At 43.0% G+C, this 23670-nt stretch overlaps 1 protein-coding gene across 7 annotated transcripts in view; it reads right to left on the bottom strand.

Moving 5' to 3' along the window:
• cdc42bpab (CDC42 binding protein kinase alpha (DMPK-like) b) overlaps nt 1-23670 on the bottom strand; it is a 74635-nt gene that overhangs the window by 7905 nt on the left and 43060 nt on the right. For 3 of the 7 annotated variants that reach the window (XM_069703119.1, XM_069703122.1, XM_069703120.1), the window contains exons 6-32: nt 19406-19499; nt 18372-18572; nt 18102-18240; nt 17660-17769; nt 17443-17522; nt 16413-16591; nt 15918-16040; nt 15567-15700; nt 15083-15204; nt 14691-14811; nt 14085-14195; nt 13655-13902; nt 11658-11763; nt 9014-9138; nt 7566-7671; nt 7195-7343; nt 7000-7091; nt 6457-6533; nt 6168-6215; nt 4322-4360; nt 3077-3196; nt 2276-2359; nt 2067-2172; nt 1767-1903; nt 1402-1541; nt 570-651; nt 213-432 (exon numbers count right to left, since the gene is read on the bottom strand). In XM_069703119.1, coding sequence (XP_069559220.1) covers nt 213-432; nt 570-651; nt 1402-1541; nt 1767-1903; nt 2067-2172; nt 2276-2359; nt 3077-3196; nt 4322-4360; nt 6168-6215; nt 6457-6533; nt 7000-7091; nt 7195-7343; nt 7566-7671; nt 9014-9138; nt 11658-11763; nt 13655-13902; nt 14085-14195; nt 14691-14811; nt 15083-15204; nt 15567-15700; nt 15918-16040; nt 16413-16591; nt 17443-17522; nt 17660-17769; nt 18102-18240; nt 18372-18572; nt 19406-19499 — 3293 coding nt within the window. The remainder of the gene's footprint in view (nt 1-212; nt 433-569; nt 652-1401; nt 1542-1766; nt 1904-2066; nt 2173-2275; nt 2360-3076; nt 3197-4321; nt 4361-6167; nt 6216-6456; nt 6534-6999; nt 7092-7194; nt 7344-7565; nt 7672-9013; nt 9139-11657; nt 11764-13654; nt 13903-14084; nt 14196-14690; nt 14812-15082; nt 15205-15566; nt 15701-15917; nt 16041-16412; nt 16592-17442; nt 17523-17659; nt 17770-18101; nt 18241-18371; nt 18573-19405; nt 19500-23670) is intronic. The other 4 variants (XM_069703121.1, XM_069703127.1, XM_069703125.1 and 1 more) reach the window with 2 other exon arrangements.

Genomic DNA, 23670 nt, shown 5'->3' with positions numbered 1-23670 from the left:
GCTGAGCCTCGAGGCGTTCTCTGATTTCACGGGTTACAAATAGAAAAAGAAAAGCTCTTTCTGGACGAATGCACTCACATAAACAAGGACTTATCTATTTCTGTGACCGCACACAGATTAAAAGAGCAGTACGTGTTTCTACAATCTTATTTCAGTGACACGTTTCCGCTACTTCCTTGAACCCCTCTCGCAGCTCCAGTGCGTTCTGTCACCTATGATAGCAGCAGACTGAGTGGTCTTGATGAGCGGCAGGGTGCTGTCGTACGCCTCCTTGGGGACGTAGACGAAGCGCTCCTTGAGCTTGTTCTTCTTGAGGATGCGGTGGAGCTCGTTGAGGAGGCCCACCCACTTGTTCCTCTCCTGGTCGCTGTCGGCCAGGATCAGGATGGAGGGCTTGTGGCTGCTGGAGGGGGAGAGCTGGGACGCTGTCACCTGAGGAGGGACGAGAAAACGGTCACGTTACACCTCGGACGGCACCGCCCTCTCGTCGTTCCCTGAAATCAGTGCTATTCTTGTCGAGGGACCGCAGGTCTGTCGGAGCGGCGCAGAAAACATCAGAAGGAACTCACTCTGAATATACAGGGGATGTCCTTGCGGCTGGCGTGGATGACATCCGAGGCGAGGACTGAACTGACAGAAAACTCTTCGTCTCTGTGAGATCAAAAGGTTTGTTATAGAGAAGGTCACTTCTTAGTGTATTTACATCTTGTTCACATCTTGTGCTATCTGCTTCCAAGCTAGGCATTAATAATATGATCAAGTCTGCGATGAGTGATAACATTGTTTAATATTGTTCTGTCAATCCGACTTGGAATATATAAACAAATATTGAAATGTGCATATCAGCTCCACAGTTCCTCCACACAGTCAATGTCCTGTACCCACTGAATCAAGACAAAAAAATATATTTCAAACTGCACATGAATACCTGACCAATTAAAGAAACTATTCATAGATGGCCTATAAATCCAATATATGATAAATAATGATAAAAAATATATATAATTGGATCATTCAGCACTATTTTCAAATAATAAACTCTCCTGGACTGAAGGCTCAGCTGCAAATCCAAAATATTTTCAATAAATTAGTATTTCAAAAAGTATTCATCAGAGCGGCAACTGATTATTTCCATCAGTGATTCGTTTTCTATTGTTCGATCAGTCCCTTGGTCTAAAAACAGGAGAAAGTGCTGATCACTATTTCCCAGAGCCAAAGACTTCTAACATCTTTTATCTAACTAACATTTAAGAACTAAAAAAACATTATTTTTACTATCATAGCAGACTAAGAAAAATAAATAGTGATGAGAAAAGCTGTAAACCCAGTAACTGGACCCGGCAATGTTTCTGACTTATCATGTCAGCTGCAGTATTTCGAGGCTTGTTGTGCTTCTCTTACCTCATATCTATGACTTGGCTGACGACGACACTCGGTTGTGTTGCTTTTCCTTCTCCCAGCTCATACAGGAACAGTTTGAAGTCACAGACCACAGCCATCGCTCTCTGCCAGCCCTTCTTCACCCCGGTTGGTTTGGGCACCTACAACGCACACACATAGTTTATCTCTCAGTATGGAAACAGTTCTTCTGTGTGATCAGCCCTGCTACTGTCAGAGCCCTCAGGTCCAGTGATTTAACACAGTTAAACCCACTTTCTTTGGTCTCAGATTCAAGAAGCAGCTCAGAAACCGCTGAGTGTCTCCAAACATTCTTTAAATCTGACCGTTGGCATCACTAAGTCACTGTCTGCGTCGGTCTCACTCACCCTGACGTGGCCTTCATACGCAGTACCGATGCCCCTCTGGGGGTCGATCCCCAGCGGGCCCTTGGTCTGGTCCTGGGGGACGGGACACACGGCTGGAGCCTTGTCGGCACACGTTACGTGGCAGGAGAAGTTACACACTGGACACGCGGAGACAGAGGAAGACAGGTGACTCAGTACGTATTGTAAACGGTTTCAATCTTTACATTTCGTGGAATTTATTTTTAGCTCGGATGAAACGACCTGATCAGGAATGATTTCAGTAAAACATGATGTAGGTTTTTATGTTTGTTCTTTTCTTACCTTCGCAGGTGCAACCCTGACGGATGAGCCCCACCATGAGGGAGGTGCACTGGTTACACTTAGTGGGCGTGTTGAAGGACTTCACTACAAACTGATGTGCTTTAGGCTGTAGGAGGGTGTGAATGAGGGAGAAGGACGTCATCAGTGGTCATCAAACATCCAACATAATACGATGTGGCGCGGTGGTGCAACAGTGAAACGTGTCCAACCTTAGGCGAGGAGCGTCCGATACTGCCGTAGCCTCCTGAGCGCATGGTGGGCGTCTGAACTGTCCGAGGCGGATGGTCTATCAACTGCAAGGAAACAGTGGACAGTGAGATACATCCCTCTACCGCTGGCAATGAATTCATAACGAATCTTGGTTAATAGCCACAAAGTGGAGGATGGAGGTGTTAAAAGAAAAACACAGTTTTCATATTAATCAGCCAAACGATTTGACAATGAAAAGTCACATGTTTTGATCAATGACTCCAATATTACTTGTTAATTTGAGGCTCTTGCAGTTGCATCTGCTCCTCATGTTGTTTACAAGACCCTTCTTCTGTTGTAAACACCATTACAGAAAAAGACAGAAGTGTCCAAACAGGATGCTGGTATTTACTCGGACTCCATATTTAACGACGGTCTGAGAACACGATGAGTCTATGTCTCCTTCTTATCGTCGTACTGCTGGCTCCGCACATTTCTACATGACTGAATTACTTGCAGCTGACAATGGACGTCCCAACAGAACAGTCTCAGCTTTGTGAGTTTCAGCTAAACATGTCACTGAAAATTGTCTATTTAAAAATCTGGATGCATTCTTGTTCCTCGACATGCCGAGCGTACATGTTCAAGTTAACAAGGAGGATTCTGATGCCGACTTATCTTCATCTTACAGATGCATTGGTGTTATAGTAACTACCACCTTAGGCTGGTAACCAACAGTCCTTCAACTGTACTTAAGAAGTGGAGCTGGTAGAAGACAGGAAGTGGCTGAGTCTCTTCCCCAGTCTCAGTGATTATCTGACCTCTATGGGCTCCATATCGCTGGCCATGGAGGGCGAACGTGAGCGGGACTTGAGGTGGGACTTCAGGTCATCTTCCCGAGACGGAGTGTTGGAGGGGGTGAAGTTATCCATAGAGTCCACCTGCGGGGAGGGAGAGAGAGGGGAGGGGTGTAGGAGACGGAGAGGACACAGAAACAAGTGAGAAAGGGAGAGAAGAAGGATAAAAAGACAGATGGAAGTGGAGGAGAAGGTGATGAGGATGGGAGGAAGAAAGGAAATGAAAAAGGGGGAGAGAGGAAGATGAGAGGAGGAAGAGATGATGGAGACAGAAGGAAAAGTGTTAGTTCAAAAAACAAAAACAAAAAAATCTAGAACAATATGCAGCTTAGAGAGAAGAACGAGCACCATAATACATAAACACAATAAACACACATTGTGGTCAAGACATCAACTGGACCTCCAAAACCACAAAGGAAAACTGACCACAACTTTATAGCCCCCCCCATGTGTTACAACACATCACAGCCCACTGACCATGCTGATGTAAAACACCACAAGCACATACCATGAACCATGCAGGGCCATTCACAAAGCTAACAACACACACACACACAGGGAGCACACATAGAAACACCACACACACACACGAGGTGCAATCAGAAGTTCCTGTTGCACACGAACGCAGCGCTGCACAGTTCAGAGCAGCGGGAGGCAGCTGGATCCACATCAGCACCCGACTTACACTCATTTTTGAGACCCCATGAGCACATTTGTGATTTCACTCATCAGGGTTTGTGTCAAACTCAGGAAATCAGCAATGGAGACTGAAATGCTTCAGAAGATCGGAGGCGATGAAGCAAAGGGGCGGCAGAGGATCTCCAACATCTTCTGTTGTTCTGCAATCTCCGATGTAACTCGGGTGCTGATGGCAATCAAGCGATGTAACTTGGAATAATTACTCACAAAAGTGTTTTGTTTTTTTTTCCACCTGCTCGATGCACATTACTGTAACGTACTACTCCATTTGTGCACAACAGCAACGGCTTCTGAACTTTTTGATCACTCATTGTAAATAAAATATGTACAAAATCCAAACAGTTATACCTTTAGAAACACAAAATATCCAAACAGTTGTTCAGAACCGCGGTCATGCAATCAGACAGCCACAGCAAACACACAAGGAAATGCAACACAAGCGGAACATCGGCGGGACGAGACGGCACATTGAGAGGCTCGATAAGACCGCGGAGCAGTGATGGTGCTTACACGTCTGCCTTTGCTAGATGGGCCGACGGACGGCGAGCGCTTCAGTGGCAGGCGGAGAGGCAGAGAGTGGCAGAGACACAGAGATGAGTGAATATCAGAGAGGCTGTCTAACAGAGCTGCAGACACATGTTTAAACAGACTCAGGGAGAAACATGAAAATGGTATTAGGTTGTATTACGTCAGACCAGTGGTTCCCAACCTGTTCTGCGTGATGTGGTGTTTCGTCTACGGCATCAATAAATCCAGGACGGAGACATTTATTATATTACAGCTAACCATTTCAGATGTTTATCTTTTACTTTGGATGACTACCAAATGTTCATCCTTGACACACGAGTGTTAATGTGCAACTGACTCAGGCTGACGATCACACCAATTGTTTGGATGTTTTATTTTGTCTTTAACACAAATATGTTGAATTAAATCTTAATTTCTCTCCTCTAGTTGAGTTACTTGAGTCAGTTGTGTTTTCCTGTACTAGTGTCCCCTCGGGGAACAGCCCCCCTGGTTGGGAAGCACTGCGTTAGACTTCTGCATGTACAGGAGGGTTGGAATTAAGGAGAGAGGATAGAAAGGATGGGTGGGTGCTGATGGTAAAACTACACATGGTAATGGAGAGGGAGCAGCTTGGGAAGGTCAGTATGGAGCACAACTCAACGTCTGGCTGGAAAAAATGATTGGTAGTAGATGAAGGATATCAATAACAATGTTTGATATTCAACCCTAAGTCGTCAAACTAGGAAGCCAAACTAGAGCCATTCAAACAGTCCACTAACCTACGAGGCCTCGCGAGCACCTAAATACAAGGACAGCCCACTGAAGAAATGTCCACCTTAAGAGTTTGGAGGAAATATTCTATCTGGTTATTAAAACATCTTCTTTTCTTAAAGCAAATAACAATCAGGACATCAAAAATGTTACTTGTCCCAATGCACCTGCTATAATATGGTGTTGAAACACATCACAGGAGCTGGGAGCCAATGAGAGGACGGACTCCATCTTCCACCCGGACCAGAGCGCAACGCAACTGTCTTCGCTACTTTCAGACCGACGCCGTTGTCATTTTTTCCCGTCCGGTGCCCACGATGCTCAAAGAGCTCAATACTTCTGCTCATCTGAGCGTTCGTGGCCAAGTAGGTGTCAGAATGAAATGTGGTCAGTCGCACTGCTATCTCCAGGAAGCAGAAAGTGATTTCCTGATCTTAATATGCACCTACGTTGCTGGGTGCTTACACTCCGTTTGTTACACAGACGGGGTAAAGCGGCGTAAAAACATGCAAGAGATTAAAAAGAAAAAGATTACAGAGTGAAATATTATCAGCGACAACGTCAATCTGGACATTGAAGGTTCTTTCCAGCTACTTGGTAAAGACACTGTTATAACAGCAATCAGCCGAGGTGGAAGTGCACCTGGCTGTCGTGTTACACCCAAAACACGGCAAATAGATTATTCAGTGACGAAGTTGAACCACGTACGTTACTCTGCACTCAGATTATCCACAATTAAACAAACAGAAGTGGATCTGGACTCCGTGAATGAAGCTGCTTCACGCGCTTTAGACTGAGTGTTTCAAATTGAGCCGGATGTGTTTGTTTTAAGAAAAAAGAAGATGTACTCCTTGTTAAAATGACAGGACTGACATTTTTTCAGAGGGTCCCCTCTTCCTCACACTAACACTGATGCACAGGCACACACACACTCGCACATCTACAATATGCACATACACACATCTACGCTGTTTACACTCATCTAGTATGTACACTCTCAGTCCTACAGCACACAGCTACTGTTACGTGTACTGTACATACACACACATGGACCTACACCTGACCCAGACAGACTTACATCTTCCCAAAACTCAATTAAAGAAGATGAGGATGAGGAATAAGAGTCCTGATGTAGCAGAGAGAGATGGCAGGAAAACAACAAAACAAAAAAAAACAAAAAAAACATGTAAAAACAGAGAGAAAATCAGGTAAACAAAAATACTGTGAGAAATACTTAGCAGATAGCAGATTAATGACATTTATGATTTCAAAGTCGATCATGACTTTAAATCATTAACTGGAAGCAGATATTTGCTTGCTGTATATAAATGGTTCCCTGCGGTTGTTTTTTCATCCTGAATACTTACGTCGAACTGATCGAGGGCTGAAGTGGGGGCGTTGAGAAAAGCCAAGAAGGAATTCTGGGAATCCTGGTGCTTTACACCTGGAGACACAGAACCAGTAACACAGCCTTGGTTAAGTAGGTGATATTAAAACATCAAAGGGTGACTTAAACAAAAGGAGTCACAGGACTGTTTCTAAGACTTGGGCATGATTTCCTAAGACCAGAGTAACAATACATGTTCATGTAAATAGCACATGATTTAATTTATCAAATATTGGTGCTGACGCAAAACCCTCGAATTCTGGTCCAACATAACCCTCTTTTATGAGATAATCTCCTCACGCAGCACACAATGTACAGTGTCAGGGCACACTGGCATCATCACATGTTGCACCAATCTGTATGAGAAAATATCAATGCAGAAAAAAACATATTTTTGTTTGCATCAGTTTGTCATGAGCAACTTGGGTACACTCAGGAAAAAAATAAAAAATACATGTTAATAGTTGTGTCACAGTAAACAGCGACTGTGTTCCTCATCGTGGCTTTTTGTCGTCATGTTTACCTCTTCGTAGCCGCAGCTCCTCCGTCTCCTTTTTCAGCCGGTCGATCTCTGCCAGGAGCTCCTGGTTTTTACTCTCCGTCTCCTGCAGTTTACTGGAGGATCGGACAGAACAGCGCATCACATATTGTCAGTCGTCCACAGCGAAAGACTTAAGAAAGCTCAGTGAATGCAGCTCTAACTGTAACGTGTGCAGACCATTCTGTGGAAATGTTGTTGGCCTTGACTTTGTTCAGTTCGTCCTGGATGCCCTGCTTGGCTCTGATCTCAGCGTCCAGGGCCGACTGCAGCTCCAGACGTGCCGACATGTCCAGCTTGGCGAAACGTCGCATCTTCCACGGCATGTCCTGAAACACGGGGGGTAAAAGTTAGATGACAACTTAAATAGTAAAAGCAGGATTAGAAAGGAAAAATGAGTAACTAGCATCACTATTAACTCTACAGTGTAGACTTGTAATACATATCTATAATTCATAATCACAGGATGCTTTCCACATCAGCAGGAACAAAGCATTTCATTCGACTCGGTTATATGAACTGCAGATGAAAACAGTGTGTGTTTATTTTACCGTGGCTCTCGCTCCCAGGCTGGTGTTTCTGAGTCCCTCCAGCTCCTCTGTCATCTTAGTGGCCAGAGCCTGCAGGTAGCCCCGAGCATCCTTCTCATCACTCACCCTGCAGCAAACACACACAAGTAATATTAGCTTTAATATACTGCCCAAAGATCAACTCTCACACATAACCATAAATAATAAAGGCCTAAATCTGAACCTAGGACCTGCTATGACAGTATATTGACGTGTTTTTAGCATAAAGACACACACACCAACCGTTTTCTACTGTGTCATTGAGAGCCATGACAAGTTATTTTACCCTTTTTACAAACATCCTACAGCAGGAGAAATGACAAACAAACAAACACACACATTATGTACACACTGGATGGAAGACACACACACACACACACATACATACATACATACACACACACACACACACACACCAATATGGACACATGTTCAGTCTGCAGGTCGCTTCGTGTACTTCGCTAACACTCAGGTCGAATACACACCGACAGCGTTAAAAGCAGGAACTTGAGCTCAGCCTAACTTTAACGTTCTCCGACCTTCACATGCATGAACACAGTACACTTATGTTACACACAGTTTTCATATTCAAACATCAGAACAAATAAAAAGTCATGATAAGAGGATTATAAGATTTGTTACTCATAAAGTGATCTTATTTCCCACTTTATCCTCTGCAGTATTAAATCTCTGCCACCAGGGGGCAAAACTGATCACTGAATTCTTCTCACCTTCCCTCCAGACTCAACAGTTGTATGTGCATGTTTGAAATGTGTGTGCGCCTGCATGAGTGTATGTGTGTTTCTGCGTCTGGGTGGACGTACTGTGTGTGTGTGTGTGTGTGTGTGTGTGTGTGTGTGTGTGTGTGTGTGTGTGTGTGTGTGTGTGTGTGTGTGTGTGTGTGTGTGTGCGCGCGGTATGTGTGCTATGTAAAGACTTCAGTCTTGTCCAACAGAGGGAGGCTGAGCAGCCGGCGAGGTGTCAGCTGCAATGGGAAGTGATCTGAGAGGAAGGGAGGGTCAAGTGGCTCCACTATCCTCCGAGCTATGTGAGAAATGCTGCAGTTATACTGTAGAGAGGATCCCAATACAATACCAGACAGAGGAGGGTGTGTGTGTGTGTGTGTGTGTGTGTGTGTGTGTGTGTGTGTGTGTGTGTGTGTGTGTGTGTGTGTGTGTGTGTGTGTGTGTGTGTGTGTTCGCACTTTCAATATAGGCTGTAGCAGTGGAAAAGTATATGCCTCAGCAAGTATTTGGGACATTTGAGAAGGTTGCTGTAAGCATGTGTGTGTGTGTGTGTGTGTGTGTGTGTGTGTGTGTGTGTGTGTGTGTGTGTGTGTGTGTGTGTGTGTGTGTGTGTGTGTGTGTGTGTGTGTGTGTGTGTGTCTGTCTGTCTGTCTGTCTGTCTGTCTGTCTGTCTGTCTGTCTTACCACTGGATGATTTCTGTGATCTGGGCCTCCCAGTGAGCAACACTCTCCTTTTTATCAGCCAGCTCCCTCATCTCGTCCTCCAGCTGTCGGTTGGAGGTGCTCACCTTCTCAAACATGCTGGTCAGCTGGGGGAAAACACACACACACACACACACACACACACACACACACACACACACACACACACACACACACACACACACACACACACACACACACACACACACACACACACACACACAGAGAGAGAGAGAGAGAGAGAGAGAGAAAACATAAATTTAAAAACATAATATTAAAAAGCATAGAATCATAAAGCTGTCAGACACCTGGTAAACACATTGACATATACATGACAGTATGACATTACATTAGAAAACCGTACTGTGTAATGAGTCTAACAGGTCCTGTAACTGAGAGACTGTGAGGGTGCTCAGCCTTAAACATGATGACGGCTCCAATATACACACACACATAAAAGGAATATGTGTACTGACAGATTTTATGATTCAGCTCCCAGATGACACACACACACACACACACACACACACACACACACACACACACACACACACACACACACACACACACACACACACACACACACACACACACACACACACACACACACACACACACACACACACACACAAAGACAAGGAGGGTCATTTATCTCAAAATATTTTCCCTGAATCCTTTAATGAGAGGTATGTTAGGATGTAACCATGGTGACATCATTACAAATCTTGAACTGCCCTATTGTTTTTGAACGCCTCACTTTGTGGGCACATTTTTCACCATAATTTAATATTGTTTTGCGGGTTTCTAAACAAATGTCTGGAGTATCTGTGAGGACATCCCAGAGTCATGAGTTGAGATCAGTATTGATGGGAAGGTTGCTAATGTAAACAGAGAGACACCACAACTGGCCGTGTGGGATTTATAATGTATATATGAAAATGTGGACATGATGGTCCTCAGTGGATCGTGTCCAGATATAAAGTAGGTATACGTGTTAATGTGGAAATGACCATCATATACCCGGAAATCCTAGGAAGTCAGGGATGCAGCTGTTAAGCCAGCGAGCTTCAGCAGACTCTTCCTCCACAGAAGAAAACATTTGTTTCCATTCTAATCCTTTACAAATTTTAAAGTTTAAATAGTCAAATGACATCGTAAAGTAAATAGTCAAGTAAAAATCATATTCTTTAGTGTGATGTACATTATGGCCTGCCAACGTACAACGCTACTATTTATTTTGTAATATTTCTCCAGTGTGAGGATTCTGCCATGACAACCAAACTAAACAGGTTGTGGGATGTATCATGTCGTGTATCTCAGCAGGTCGACTTGACCGCTTGTGATTTTTTTTTTAGTCAATTTAGCAAAATGTTTCTTAGCATCTGACTTCATGTTACATCATCCCCCCCTCTGTGTATTTAATTACACAGCTCTGCAGTGATACATTTCTGCCGGTGCTTGTTGTGCTTTTACTCATTCATGACGTTCTACAGGGTGATTTTGTTTTATGAGAATCATAAATGCACACCAGTTAGCATGTAGCCTTATATAGCGATCTGGGGACATCAATTATGCTGCTAATCCACATCATGCACATGCAACTACTTGTGAAAAGGGGGCAGCTGGAAGCATCCGATAAGTCCTGCTTATACAACATGTACGGGAAGGATTTAGGAAGATATTAGAGCATAATATGAAAATGTTCTTGTCTGAAGCCAAATATTCAAAGTTTATTTCTAATGATGCAGTTCGTTCGCAGAATAGTTTACGTTGCAGATGACCGACTCTCTCATGTCTGGGTGTCTGAATTTTCCCTCCACGTTCATTTAACAATTCAATCCTGTTAACAGTGAAAGTTTGACTTCAGAGGTTTTCCTGTTCTCACACCAAAAGGAATTAAATTTGAAGATGGAGTGATTTGATTGTGCTACTAAACTAACAGTGTTGAAATTAGGAGCATCCTTTGAAAGATAAGACCAGTCAAACAATAATATTTCCACACCCTTCAAAATGTATACAAGAACTATTAAGTCCTAAAACTAGCACACAAACAGATCTAATCCGTCCTGAAGGCTTTTCAAAATATCATTTTTCAGTGTGTGAAATAACCGAACAATTCATTCAATACCTTCAGTGATACCTTCAGTGATATAATTCCAGTTCTGTCCGTTTCATCGAGGCTTTCTGCATTTTATCAGTGGCAGACTTTAAAAACAACACTCTCACATTTTATTCCATATGTCAGAAATGCCTCCCACTTATTAGACATTGTTTAAATTGGGGGCCTTTTTTAACTTCCAAGAGCCGTTTCCAAAGTCAACATGGCGCGATCCAGAGAAGTCGCTCCGTCAGACTGAGGCGGAGGCTACAGGCTGTTTTTATGGGGGATATTGAACAGTGATTTCTTTGGCATTGCTGGGAAGGAGGGGGCGGAGGGAGGAATGTCAAGAGTTTGAGCCGCCCAACAGGGGTTAACTGGGGTTACACGATTGTTGTTCTCTGCGTGTGACAGAAAACTATCAAAAACAAGGAGTTACAAAGATTCAGAAATGAAAAATCAAACCCGTTCTTGACTTATGTGTGTGTGTGTGTGTTGGCATTGATTGGAGATGAACAGGTAATGTACCTTATCGAGTTCACTGGACAGCTTCTTATTTTCCTCGGTGAGCAGGACTCTCTCCCTCTCGTACTTCTGCTTGTACTCCGTCTCAAACTCTTCCCGCTCGCTTTGGCTGGAGGAGACACACACATGCGCGGCTTGTTGAACTTGTGACACTGTATAAACTTACATTTATTCCATAACCACAATTTATAACTGCAAATCCAATCTTTTGACTCTTGCCTTCATATTGCCTGTCATATTCACATAGATCATAACTTAATCCTTTAAAAACAGGATTTATTCAGAGAGTTTTAGTTTTGAGGGAACTTTCCTGCCTCCTAAACTGAAGTGATGGTCTAAACTGAAATAACATACCAGGTAATATTTCCCACTGGTTTTATTACGACATACATGTAAACCTTAAAAAATACATTTGATTGTTCACCATTTTTACCCTCAACCTACTTCTTCATTAAACCTTTCTGTCCTCCGACCTTTGTTTTTGTGCGGGTTTTAGGCTTCTTACATTTTTTCAAAGTCTGAATCAAAGACTCCACTAAGACCAGGTACACTTTACTCAGCCCAAACACATTTATGCAGTTAGAATCCGATACAGCGGTGTGTTTCAAAATGAATTAGAAAGCAGTGAGAATAATATGACAGTAACACCGACAGGAAGGTTAGGCTGCAGGGTACAAAAACAAAGCTGTAAAGCTTTCTCCACAAAACTGAGATTTTATTAAAATTTCATTAAAGCAGTGGTTTTCAAAGTGGGATCAGGTGCCCCCGAGTACCAGGAGGGCTGCAGCAGAATAACACGTTAGCTGCTCCTCATTTCTTGGTATATAATCTCAGAGTTGGCACATTTCGATAGAATGGGATTATTTCTTTTACTATTTCGATTCAAAGTCTAAACACTTGAATCCACGATGTTTACAAGTTGCTTTGCTGTTCCTGTTCAGAAATTTCCCCCTAAATGAAAAGAACACGTGTCCAAATACAGTTTACAAATATGTACAGCACTGCTAGAATTTTTAGTTCGAATTTTTTGGTTAAAAAATGTGACAAACTAAAGTAGGTAAAGCTAGTTTGCTGGGCTAGTTTTCCTGGCTCCGCTCACTTTCTGCTCCCACCCAGCAGGAGGGGCTCCATTTTTTTTTTTTTTTTTACAGCTTGTTGAGTTTTGGCGCACAACAAACGTCATGTTTGTCAATGTCGATTGGTTAAAGGCTGCTTCAGTTGTTTGTGTTTTAAAATTAACCTGAAGTCAACGGTCATTAGGAGGCAACAACTGGAAACAATCCACAATGAAGCGTGGTGAGATACATTCACATATATTAATAGCAGGCTCAGGGTTAGCTTCAGATAGCATGTCTGTCCACTTTGGTTTCCTTTCATTTTCCAACATTGTTTAAAATAGTAAAATGAACCTGTATGTAACAGAGTACAGTAATGGAGCCTGTCAGGGCTTCATTCTGACAGTTCAGAAAACCCTTGATAAATGAATGCATGGAAATTTCCTTTCTTCCTTTCACAGCCTTAAAAAAGAATAATTGTAAAAGAAGAGTATTTACGACCACTTCCATCGTTCATTGTTTCATAAATGTGTTCTCTGAAACAGCAGATTATAATTTTTTTTGGATCAAACGCTTTGATGCTTGTTATCTAAAATGAGGTAGAATAAAAGTATTTGAGAACCGCTGGAGAAGAAATTAGCTGTAGCTGGGTGGTGAATAACGCAACTAAACTCTGAAGGCTAGATGAACTATTTAAAAAAAACAACAACAACAGCACTTCACAGTTACTACTACATTAGTACCAGATGGGGGAGAGAGCTATCATTAAAGAAACTGTAATTACCTCACGGACTCATCACTGAAAAAGACAATGAAGAAAAACAGTTTGATGGCCGTCTAGACATTCATAATAGAGAATAGCAGCAGTAATATCCAGACCAGCCAGGTGGCATGAAATACTGGTTATGAAATAGTCTGACGGAGATATAAAGAGATATAAAGTACCTCTCCCGGCGAGTCTTGTCCAGTTTGTCTTTGAGCATCAGAATCTCTTTCTGCAGGGTGAGGTGTTGGCTCTCGGCGTCGCGCAGCTCTTTGCGCAGGGCCTTGAGCTCCGTGCTGTGCTGCGCCTCCCGCCGCGCCAGCTCCTCCTCGTACATGAGCGTTTTCTTCTCCATCTCCCCACGCAGGCGACCCACCTCCTGGGTCTGGTCTGCAGAGGTCGGGGCAGCGGAGGAGCCGGCCTGCTTCACCTGGGTGGTGGAAACGAGGAGAAAAGTTACCAGATGATGAGGAAGAGAACGGAGAACAGAGAGCGAAAGGAACCAGTTAGACTCTTTGTATCCGGGCAGAAAGAATATCGAACCCTCCCAGTCAGTCCTGACTCTGTGCCGAGACCTTGTAGAAGGACAGGTTGGTGTTATTGCACACTTACCTTCAGCCCTTCCAGCTCCTCCTCCAGCTGTCGGCTGTACTGCTCATTACGCTCTCTCAGCTTCTTCTCTTTCTGAGTCTCTGCTGCCTGCTCCTCCACCTGCGCCTCCATCTGATGACACAAACAAATTCATGTGATTGGATGCAGGGATACATCGGACATCAGTTTTTCCTCACGCACCCATATGAGGTGTGATCAAAAAGTTCAGAGGAGATTCCTGCTGTGCATGAATGGAGCGCAGCCCAGCAATCCTGCTCGGAGACGCTGTAACTTTAGTGAGTGGGTTTTCCAAGTTATGACGCTTAGATATAGATATCGGCACGTGTTTTTGGGAGCACTGGTATTTGCACATTTGCTTTTTTGGTGCAAATGACCAGACCTGTGTCTCACCTGCAAAAATGCAATCGTGACACCCACCGCCAATCCTATAGCCATATCTACAAAACATGCACAACATTCAAACTACAGGTAATTACTGCGCTGATACACACATTTCAAAACAAATCCTGAATATGTATCTGTATAAATACACAGGTTGAGTTTTGTAGGGACCGGTGAATGAAGACAGAACAGGGCGTGCTAGCAAACACAGGGAGTCTACTCTACCTCCTTCTTGGCTCTCTCGGCCTTTCGCACCTCAAGGCGGAGAGCCTCAACCTTCTGAGTCTGGCTCTCCATCTCCTCCTCCTTGTCACGCAACTGGCGAACCAGGCGCTGCTTCGCTGACCTGTGGTCACAGTTCAGTCAGAACAGATTGTAAAGGTGCCACTTAAATAAATAAAAAAAAAACATTAAACAAGGGAAACCATGAAAATGGGTGGTCTTCTATTTATGAATCAAATTTTAGTATCATAAACTGTGAAGTCTTAAATTGCATGCATGCATGCAATTTGTGAATCCACAACACTAAATCAACCAGTCCGGCCCTGACTGTGGAGTGAAGTGGACCTGAAGGTGTCTTGGTTTGGGGAAATGCTGCAGAGAAGAGATTTTCCTACCTGAAGTCTGTGAGTCTCTCATTGAGCTCAGAAAACTCCTGCATGGCCACTTTCCTCTGGCTGTGGGCTTCCTTCAGCTCTTTAGACTGAGACTTCATCTTCTCATTGGCCTCCACAAGGTCCTGACCACAACACAGACAGCAGGTGAACATCTCAGATACCTTCGACACGTGTTTTAATACAAACAATGACAAAAAAGTGTACTTTGAATAATAGTTTGTATCTGATATGTTGAACTGTTGGATACAAGTCGTCTCCACATGAAAACTGCACTCTCAGTTTATGCACAATGGAGGTTTGACGTTTTCACTATCGCAAGGTACAAACCAGACTGAACGGCTTCCAGACTAGTTTTGATGTTGCAAAGTCCCTGACAAGCACAGTCTTGTTATGTCTATTAAAAATGACGAAAGATTGTTCTGAGGAAAGATGACTTTGTGTTTTACAGCACAACATTTTCCCAGCAGGGACACACTGGTTGTACCTTCTGCAGGTCTTCCCTCTCCTGTGTGATGCTCTTCATCTGTCTCTCCAGAGTTTTGACATGTTTTGATGAGTCCGCCAAGTCCCTGCGAGCCATCGACACATCCTCCAGCTGCTTCTCCAGTTGGCCCGATTCTGACACACACACATCTGACACTTTTAATTTAAATGAAAACGTATGTGTGTATGTTTATTTCCAATGTTCACAGACAATCTCAATTGTGTTTATCTGCTGCTTTATGAGATAATAACTGTGGCTGATGGATTTAAAAAAAAGAAGAAGAAGAAAAAAAGCTTTGTGTGCTGAAAACTGCCAAGTTGAACTAAATATGAACAAAAACAAAGTCCTGACCAGCGATCTGCTTCTTGAGAATGTCGATCTCGCTCTTCAGGCTCCTGATCTCCACCTCTTTGTTGGCGCCGAGCGGAGCCTCGCCTGTTGGGTGCTGCAGCGCCTGAACCGTCTGAGTCGACTCTGTAAACGGGTCAGATAAGAATGTGATGTGAGGAGGAAACACCTCATAACAGTGGAATCTAAAGATGATGAATTTGTTGTCCATTCTCATTAAACTGTACTGAATGTAGTGTGTGTGTGTGTGTGTGTGTGTGTGTGTGTGTGTGTGTGTGTGTGTGTGTGTGTGTGTGTGTGTGTGTGTGTGTGTGTGTGTGTGTGTGTGTGTGTGTGTGTGTGTCAGTATATGTAGGCTGTACATGTATGTGTGCATACTTTTCTACTCTAAACTATTTAAGCATGTCTTTTACCAAATGTACTATGAATGCACTAATCTGTCTCCTGTTGTGATTCCACACATGCATCTCAGCCAGTTTGATATTTCTTCATGCTGACCTTGCAGTTTGCGGCTTAGCTCTAGTTTTTCTTGCTCCAGGCGGCGGATCCTCCTCTCGTAGGCCTCTGTGGCCAGGCTGTCCTCCAGGCCGCGCTGGACCTCCAGGTCCAGCTGGTCCTGCCCTGCTTTACCCGACGGCCCTCCGAGCTGTCGCAGGCAACCCCGGTCTGATATGGTGCTGCAGAGGAAGAGGATATGGAACACGTTAGGTAGCGAAAAGAAAAATGTAGGTGGAATGAAAACAATACAAATCAGAGTGAGGAAAGTAGATAAAAATTGCAGAGAGGTTGAATGATTAGGGTGTTTAGGGTTAAACATGATGAAGGCGGTAAGAAGGAAATAACGGAGAAACAGCAGGGGAGGGAGAACAGGAAAGAGAAGTGGACGACAGAGAGGAGTTGAAAGATGAGAAGATGTTGAGTCATGGGAGAGGCGAGGAGAGGGAGACATGTTGGGAGGAAAAGGGAAAGAAAAAGGAAAAGGCCATTATCACTGAGCCTTGAAGCGATAAAGAAGTAACTGGCAGGTTTGTTGCTTTCTCATGAGCAGCACTTCAGTGTGAGGATCATGAACATCACCTTATTAGGGAGAGAAGCTAATTCAGTACTCCTACACTTCTTTAGATGGCGGGATAAGAAGGTTGTGCAGTGACAGTGTCTGCATGGGAAACCTGTATATTACTTGTATATTATATTACTTCTATTCTTATTTATTTTCACCTAAAAATAAACTGACTTTTGCTAACTAGGAAAATATTGAAGGTAAACAGTGTCTCCATCCATTCACTACCAATGACAGTAAAAATAATAATGAGTGAAAAGGAGGACTTCCTAAAAAGAAACAGGACCAAAGACCGAAGTCTAAAGTAGGCAGCAGTTAAAAATAATACATGTTTTTTTACAGATTGAATTATTTGTGGCATTTTAGCCTCTTTAGTCCAGACAACAGTGAAGAGACGGACAGGAAACAGAGTGGGAGAGAAGGGGAAAGACATTCATTCATATGACTGTTTTCCTTCATTATACTTACCATTTACTTGTATAGGTGAAACCCACAAAGGGCAGGTGGTGGCCAGAGAAGGCAGTGTGAGAGGGAGGGGGCATCGTCTCCTGAAAGGGATTTAAAAAAAAAAAAAATACAAAGAAAAATGAGTGAGATTTTCACACCAAATAGACATGGCTTTGAAAAATACAAATAGATTTGTGGTCAGACAACACTGTGAGAGTCTGCTAAATAAAGTTCTTACCGAGTTCTTTAGACAGTCATCGTCCACGTCAAAGTTGGAGGTATCTGTGGGACTGCTGACCTCTGGGATGTAGGGGGCTTCACATGTGAGAACGTTTTCCCAATCAATGCCTAAAAACAGGAAGTCATGGGGAGAGTACGAGTTGATTCACTTATTATTAAGCCTCCAAATACTGGCACACGTTTGCATAAATAACAAGACAGAAAAAAAAGGAAAAAAAACTGATTTACAGAGACCAAAAATAAATCTAAAATCGTAATTCTCAATGAAGGAAAAAATGTGTGAAGAAATAAGAAAGGAGATGAAATGACATTTTTTTCAGATTTTTTTTCTATACCAAAATCTATCACGATAAAAGGGCAAAATGAGCCTGATACATAAGCTTGTTCATATTAATATTGGGATACATTTTTACATCTGCAAAGACAGACTCAGCCTTTACCGATGAAAAACGGGTGGTGCTTGAAGTCCTCGATGCCGTTCTGGCCCAGTCGGTGCTCCCGGCTGCAAATGAGCCGGCGAATCAGATCCTTTGCGTCTTCTGACACGTCTGTGATCTGCTGCGGGAACTGGAATCGCTCCTGTGTAAAATATGCCAGGCTTTATCGAAGGTAGCAGAGATCTGAGTACGTGTTAAAAAGGCAAAGCTGAACATTCCAGCTAAATTTGTTCATTTATATTATTGTGACAAGCTGGAACTCCATAAGCTCACCTTGTGGTTCATGATCTTCCCGTAGGTTTCCACCAGGGACTCTGCATAGAAAGGAGTCTCGCCGTACAGCATTTCATACATGCAGACGCCCAGGGACCACCAGTCGCACTCAGGCCCGTACTTGCCTTTCCCGTCTTCCATAGCCTGGAGGATTTCTGGGGAGATGTAGTCTGGAGTTCCCACCGCCACAGAGGACTGGACCTACAGAGGGATGAAACCGAAGACTAAAAACTGTAACATATGAGACAAAATCTCAAATTCTCACAAACAAGCACAAAGCGTGTGAGCCTGCATGCTGCAGTTATGAGAGTGATGATGATGATAATGATGATGATGATGATGAGTTACAGGCTGAAGTCTTGGAAACTGATAAGATAAATATCACCACTCCAGCAATAGCAAACAACCAAACAAAGAGCATATTGATCTCCCAGATCTCCACTACAGGATGAAGTCTGTTGTTTTTTGGAGCTCTGTTTTAACTTATTTCAAAGCAATTTTCAGAATAAACATTTATCGGAACCCTGAATTTAAAAATGTGAATTAGGAAGTTTCATTATGTTAAATATTAATATTTAGGCCCTGCTGTCACGCTGAAGTGCCAGAAGTTTCACAGTGAAAGGGAAAAACAGATGTTGGGACTTGGATCCATCGTATGTTGGCATCATCTCTCTTTGCTATTCAGGAAGTTGCTTTAATACAGACGAAACACCAAATAAAAACTCTGTTATCATGATTTCCAGTTTCATTCTTGTGTTTTCAAACGGTTATATAACCTCAACATTAATATTTGAGACTCTTTGATCATCCTATCATTTTCCTTTTATGTAACACCTACGGGGATTTTTTTTGTGTGTGTATTTTTTTTTTCGCTAGAAGAATTGTCTGAATCACAAACTGCAAGCGCAGCCAAGCAGCTGAACCACACACTCCTCGTGGGAGACCCCTGGTGGGTTGACAGAGAGGCCAGTAAAGCTCTGGTATGTTTGCTTTGGACCAAAAGAGACATCAGCAGCGGTGTGGTGAAAACTCACCGTCCCATCCTCCATGAGTTTGAGGCAGGAGCCGAAGTCGGCCAGGCGGATGTGGCCGTTCATATCCAGCAGAATGTTGTCGGGCTTAATGTCCCTGAAAGAGGGAGGAGAAAAGAGACGAAGGGGCGCGGGGGGTCGACAGGGGGAGGAAAAGACGGAAAAGACGAACTGAGCAAGCAGTTCTTAAGAAACGACTAGAAGCTGAAGAAAACAGGACGTTTCTTCCAAACAAAACAACTACAGCACATGAAAACACGCGCACGCACACACACACACACACACACACACACACACACACACACACACACACACACACACACACACACACACACACACACACACACACACTCAAGCTTGATCTCATGTTCAACTCCCCAACAACTTCAACACACAACACAAAACTTAACTGTCCGGACGTGTGCATCGTCAGACTACGTATAAGAATTCAGATATATTTGTGATCCAGTTAAGTGTAATTTCCCTCCGTCCATTTATCAGCAGCGTGACAACTCAAAATTCACCAAAGGGAAGAATAAACACAGAAAATAGTTTGTGTTGTTAGCTGTGCAGAAAGTTCGCGCGTGTGTGTGTGTGTGTGTGTGTGTGTGTGTGTGTGTGTGTGTGTGTGTGTGTGTGTGTGTACGTGCATGTGTGTGTAGGACACAGCTTCAAAACACACACACTCTGTTTGAGGAAATATGCAGCACACAAACATACTCCCACTTGCCCCCCCAAAAAAGAGCTTGTTGTCCTGAGCAGACAAACTCTCTTACTCCTCCTTATTATTTTTTTTATGTGAACAGACGGGCGGGGGCAGAGGGGGGTGGAGGGTACTGACAACACCTTCTTTTTACAGATGTGTTCACGCTGCAGATTTTCCTCTCCAGCTGCATCTGTTCTGCATTACTATATTGTTTACAGTACAGATACACGCCGTGGTTTGATTCCAGTCGGGAGAATTTCATCGCTACTTACGGGACGAATTCTTTTTGTCCTACTGGATCTCCTCAATATTTATCAGCTACTTTCACCATTTCACCAGCAAACTGGATTATTTGAGAGGAACAGGATCATCAGAAGTCTGACTGACACGTGAAAACACAGCCAACTCTCTCGACCAAGAGGGCACTTTACTTTCCCAATTAAGTCAACTTCTTTCCCTGCAACCTCCTCCGGCCTTCACATTCAGAATACTTTCAAGATAGATTTAGCCAGGAAACAGATCTCTGAGAGTTTTACATTTCTTGCACTTTTATGAAATAGCGGCACATTTCTAAACTGATGGTAACATTAACCTCTTGGTCTCCAGGAGCCGTCAGGAGTTCCTAATTTGGGGGAAAAAGGTGCAGCGTGTTAAACAGGTGGTCACTGACAGGTGGTTTGTGTTGGGCTGCTGCTGCTCTGTTGTAAATGTGCCACTGCAGATCCCCGGTCAGGATTTCCAGCCAGGACTGGTGTAGACCTGTGTCATCTGTGGGCGGCTCTCAGCTCGTGATCCTTCAGTAATTCCAGGAATAACACACAAGTCCTATGCTTCTGTTTCATCCGTGACCTTCTGGTATCGGTGCGTAATATTTTGAATTATCTGTGAAGTTGTTCAGAATAATCCGAATAAAACATACAAAACAACCCCGATGATCAGCAGCCTGGACTGGTATGAAACAGACATGTCATTGTATCCCACCAGCAGGGCTAAATATAGACCCTGTCCTTGTCTGACCATTCCAGTGATTTCCCCGACGGGCAGACCCGGGCCAGCCCAGTGTCTGAAGCCCTCTAATCAACACACTGACCAGCGACACGCCTCAGTACACATGGTACAGAGGGCACAAATAAACTTTCGAGGAATGTTAAAAAAAAAATTATTATTATTTTTTTTTAAAAAGCACACATAGAGGCGGCTAAACACTCACACACTTGATGAAACAGATTACGGAAGTGAACTGGTGCTATTTCTGTGCAATGATGCCAGCAGGGCTCCGCTTAAAATAATAAACCTGAGCTTCACCGCAAGCACACACACTTTCTATCCCTTACTCATGCATCAACACAAACATAGCTCAGCAACACTAATGCTAATGAGAAGAGGATCAGAGGATGGAATGAAACACAACGTAACACAGAAACACACGCCTTCGATCAACATATTAAAACTAGAGTCGTGTTTCAAAGTCTTCAGGCTGCCCACATTCTGCATATTTTCAGTGATTTCATGGTGCATCATCAGTCATTGAAACTATAAGAATCGCCTCGCTTGTATTCTTTTCGATCCCTGTGGCTCTAACTCGCACTATTCAACCATTGTGTGCATTTTATTAAATGTAGCTTCAAACAGACCACAAACAAAAGCTGCATCTAAAAACAGTGACACCAAGGTCACAAATAAAGTCTCTGGCCTTCTGAATCAATTGGATAGCAGTTATCTGTGAAAACACTTGATTTGTTCCATTTAACAAAATGTCAGGAAGTGATCAGTTAAGGCTGCAGAAACTCCCACATTCCTCTGAACATTTTTCTTTAATTCTCTTTAACCACACAATAAAGACATCAGGCTATTTTGTTCTTTTAAGATTCAACAGACAGAAATTAGCTTTGAAGACTCCTTTGATGTTGCTGTCTTCAGCCAGAGGTCTCTTCAAAGCCAGATGTGAAGCCCCTGTCATTTTCCAGTAGCGTTAATAGGGGGAGGGGGGGGCTATCTCTTTTCTTCTAAATCACCGACCTATAAACACATGGATTAAAGTAATATGTGCACATGTGGGACTTGTATGGACACATAAAAGTCGGGCTCCAAAACGTATATATAAACGGACACTTACCAAATCACTGTTTGCATCGCGGGTTACTCAGAAGTCTTTTTAAAGAGCTCGACGGCTCACAGATGAGTTCCAGATTGGACATCGCTCTCCAAAGTGGATCCTGTACGTAGCAGTTTGGATGGAAACCACAAACTGTACCCAAGTGAATACATTCACGCAACTAGTCTGGAGTAACATGAACCTGGCAGGCTGACGCGCTCATAAACAACTGACGAGTACTCAAGGTCGGACCATCAAACGGAGCAGAAAACTCACTGACTCGCAGACCGGATTAAGATTTCTCAGATAAACCTTTAATGTCTCTAAAAGAACATTTATCTTGGACGATATACGGCTTGTACAAAACCTCACCTTAACTTGAACAACTCCAAACCTTGACATAATGTAAGGTTTGAGTTAGAGGAAGACAAACTTGGGCATGGAAAAGAATATGGAGCTTTTGGCTTGTAATGGTAAAATTTAATAAACAGACTGTCGGCTCCGTTTCACTACATGGAAACAACGTTAAACCTTCGTGGCACAATACTGGACGACAGCGATCGCAGTGCCCTCCTCATGTTGGAGAGCATCTCTCAAACGATGTGATTAACCCTTCTGTTACTCTTCAACTCAAATAGTGAATTGACAGACAGCAAAGAAAACCAAGAACACGTATACAAAATTTTAAAACAAACAAATGAATAAATAAAAATGAAATAAAATAATGCTACGTTCTTCACGACAATTTCTAACTTTAGGTATCTGGCAGCGACATTACACGTCATGTTCAGTGTCTTGGTGAGTTGATAATATGATGGAACCAAACTATCTACCAATCATTTCTAAATATGGACCCCAGAATTTTCTATAAGTATTGATTTATTATCAACTTTGTGAAACAAGCTGTCCATCTCATCTCTCCATTCCTTAAACTGGAGTTGCTCTCTTAGCTCTAAGTGTCTTGGTACAATCCTGCTTCCTGTTACGAGAGCTCATTTCACCCACGCAGACACCCGGGAGGGCAGATTAACCTCAGCTGGTAATAAGATGCATAATGCTGGTGTCATAATGAGATTAGTTTTTAGGATGTTTATTAACGCATTTGATAATAGTTAACCAGAAACAATGAACCTTTTCACATTCATATAACATCGGTCAGCGTTCCCATTTCTGTCTGATCTCCAACATTTATCATCTTCCATAAATCCCAATTTTGACATTTTTGATGGGGTCCAATCATTTCTAATAATCATTTTTTTAATTAAATCAGGCGTGTCTGCGTGTCCCGAGCTGTAAAGTGGGTACTTGAAAATAGGATAATCAGGGTTGATTATCCTATTTTCGTCCAGACATCCCTGTGAAAGGGTGTTTCCATTCTTTCCCATAGACGACTCAACTAAATAATTTCATGAAAAATACATCAGTGAAGCAAAAAACAAATAACTAGTTTAACTTTCCGAGCAGAAA

The sequence above is a fragment of the Brachyistius frenatus genome, unplaced genomic scaffold, assembly GCF_029030835.1.
Source record: "Brachyistius frenatus isolate BFR_SWC_R1_liver_20210118 unplaced genomic scaffold, ASM2903083v1 Contig_44, whole genome shotgun sequence".
NCBI lineage: Eukaryota > Metazoa > Chordata > Actinopteri > Embiotocidae > Brachyistius > Brachyistius frenatus.
This window is presented reverse-complemented; position numbering and strand designations above follow the sequence as displayed.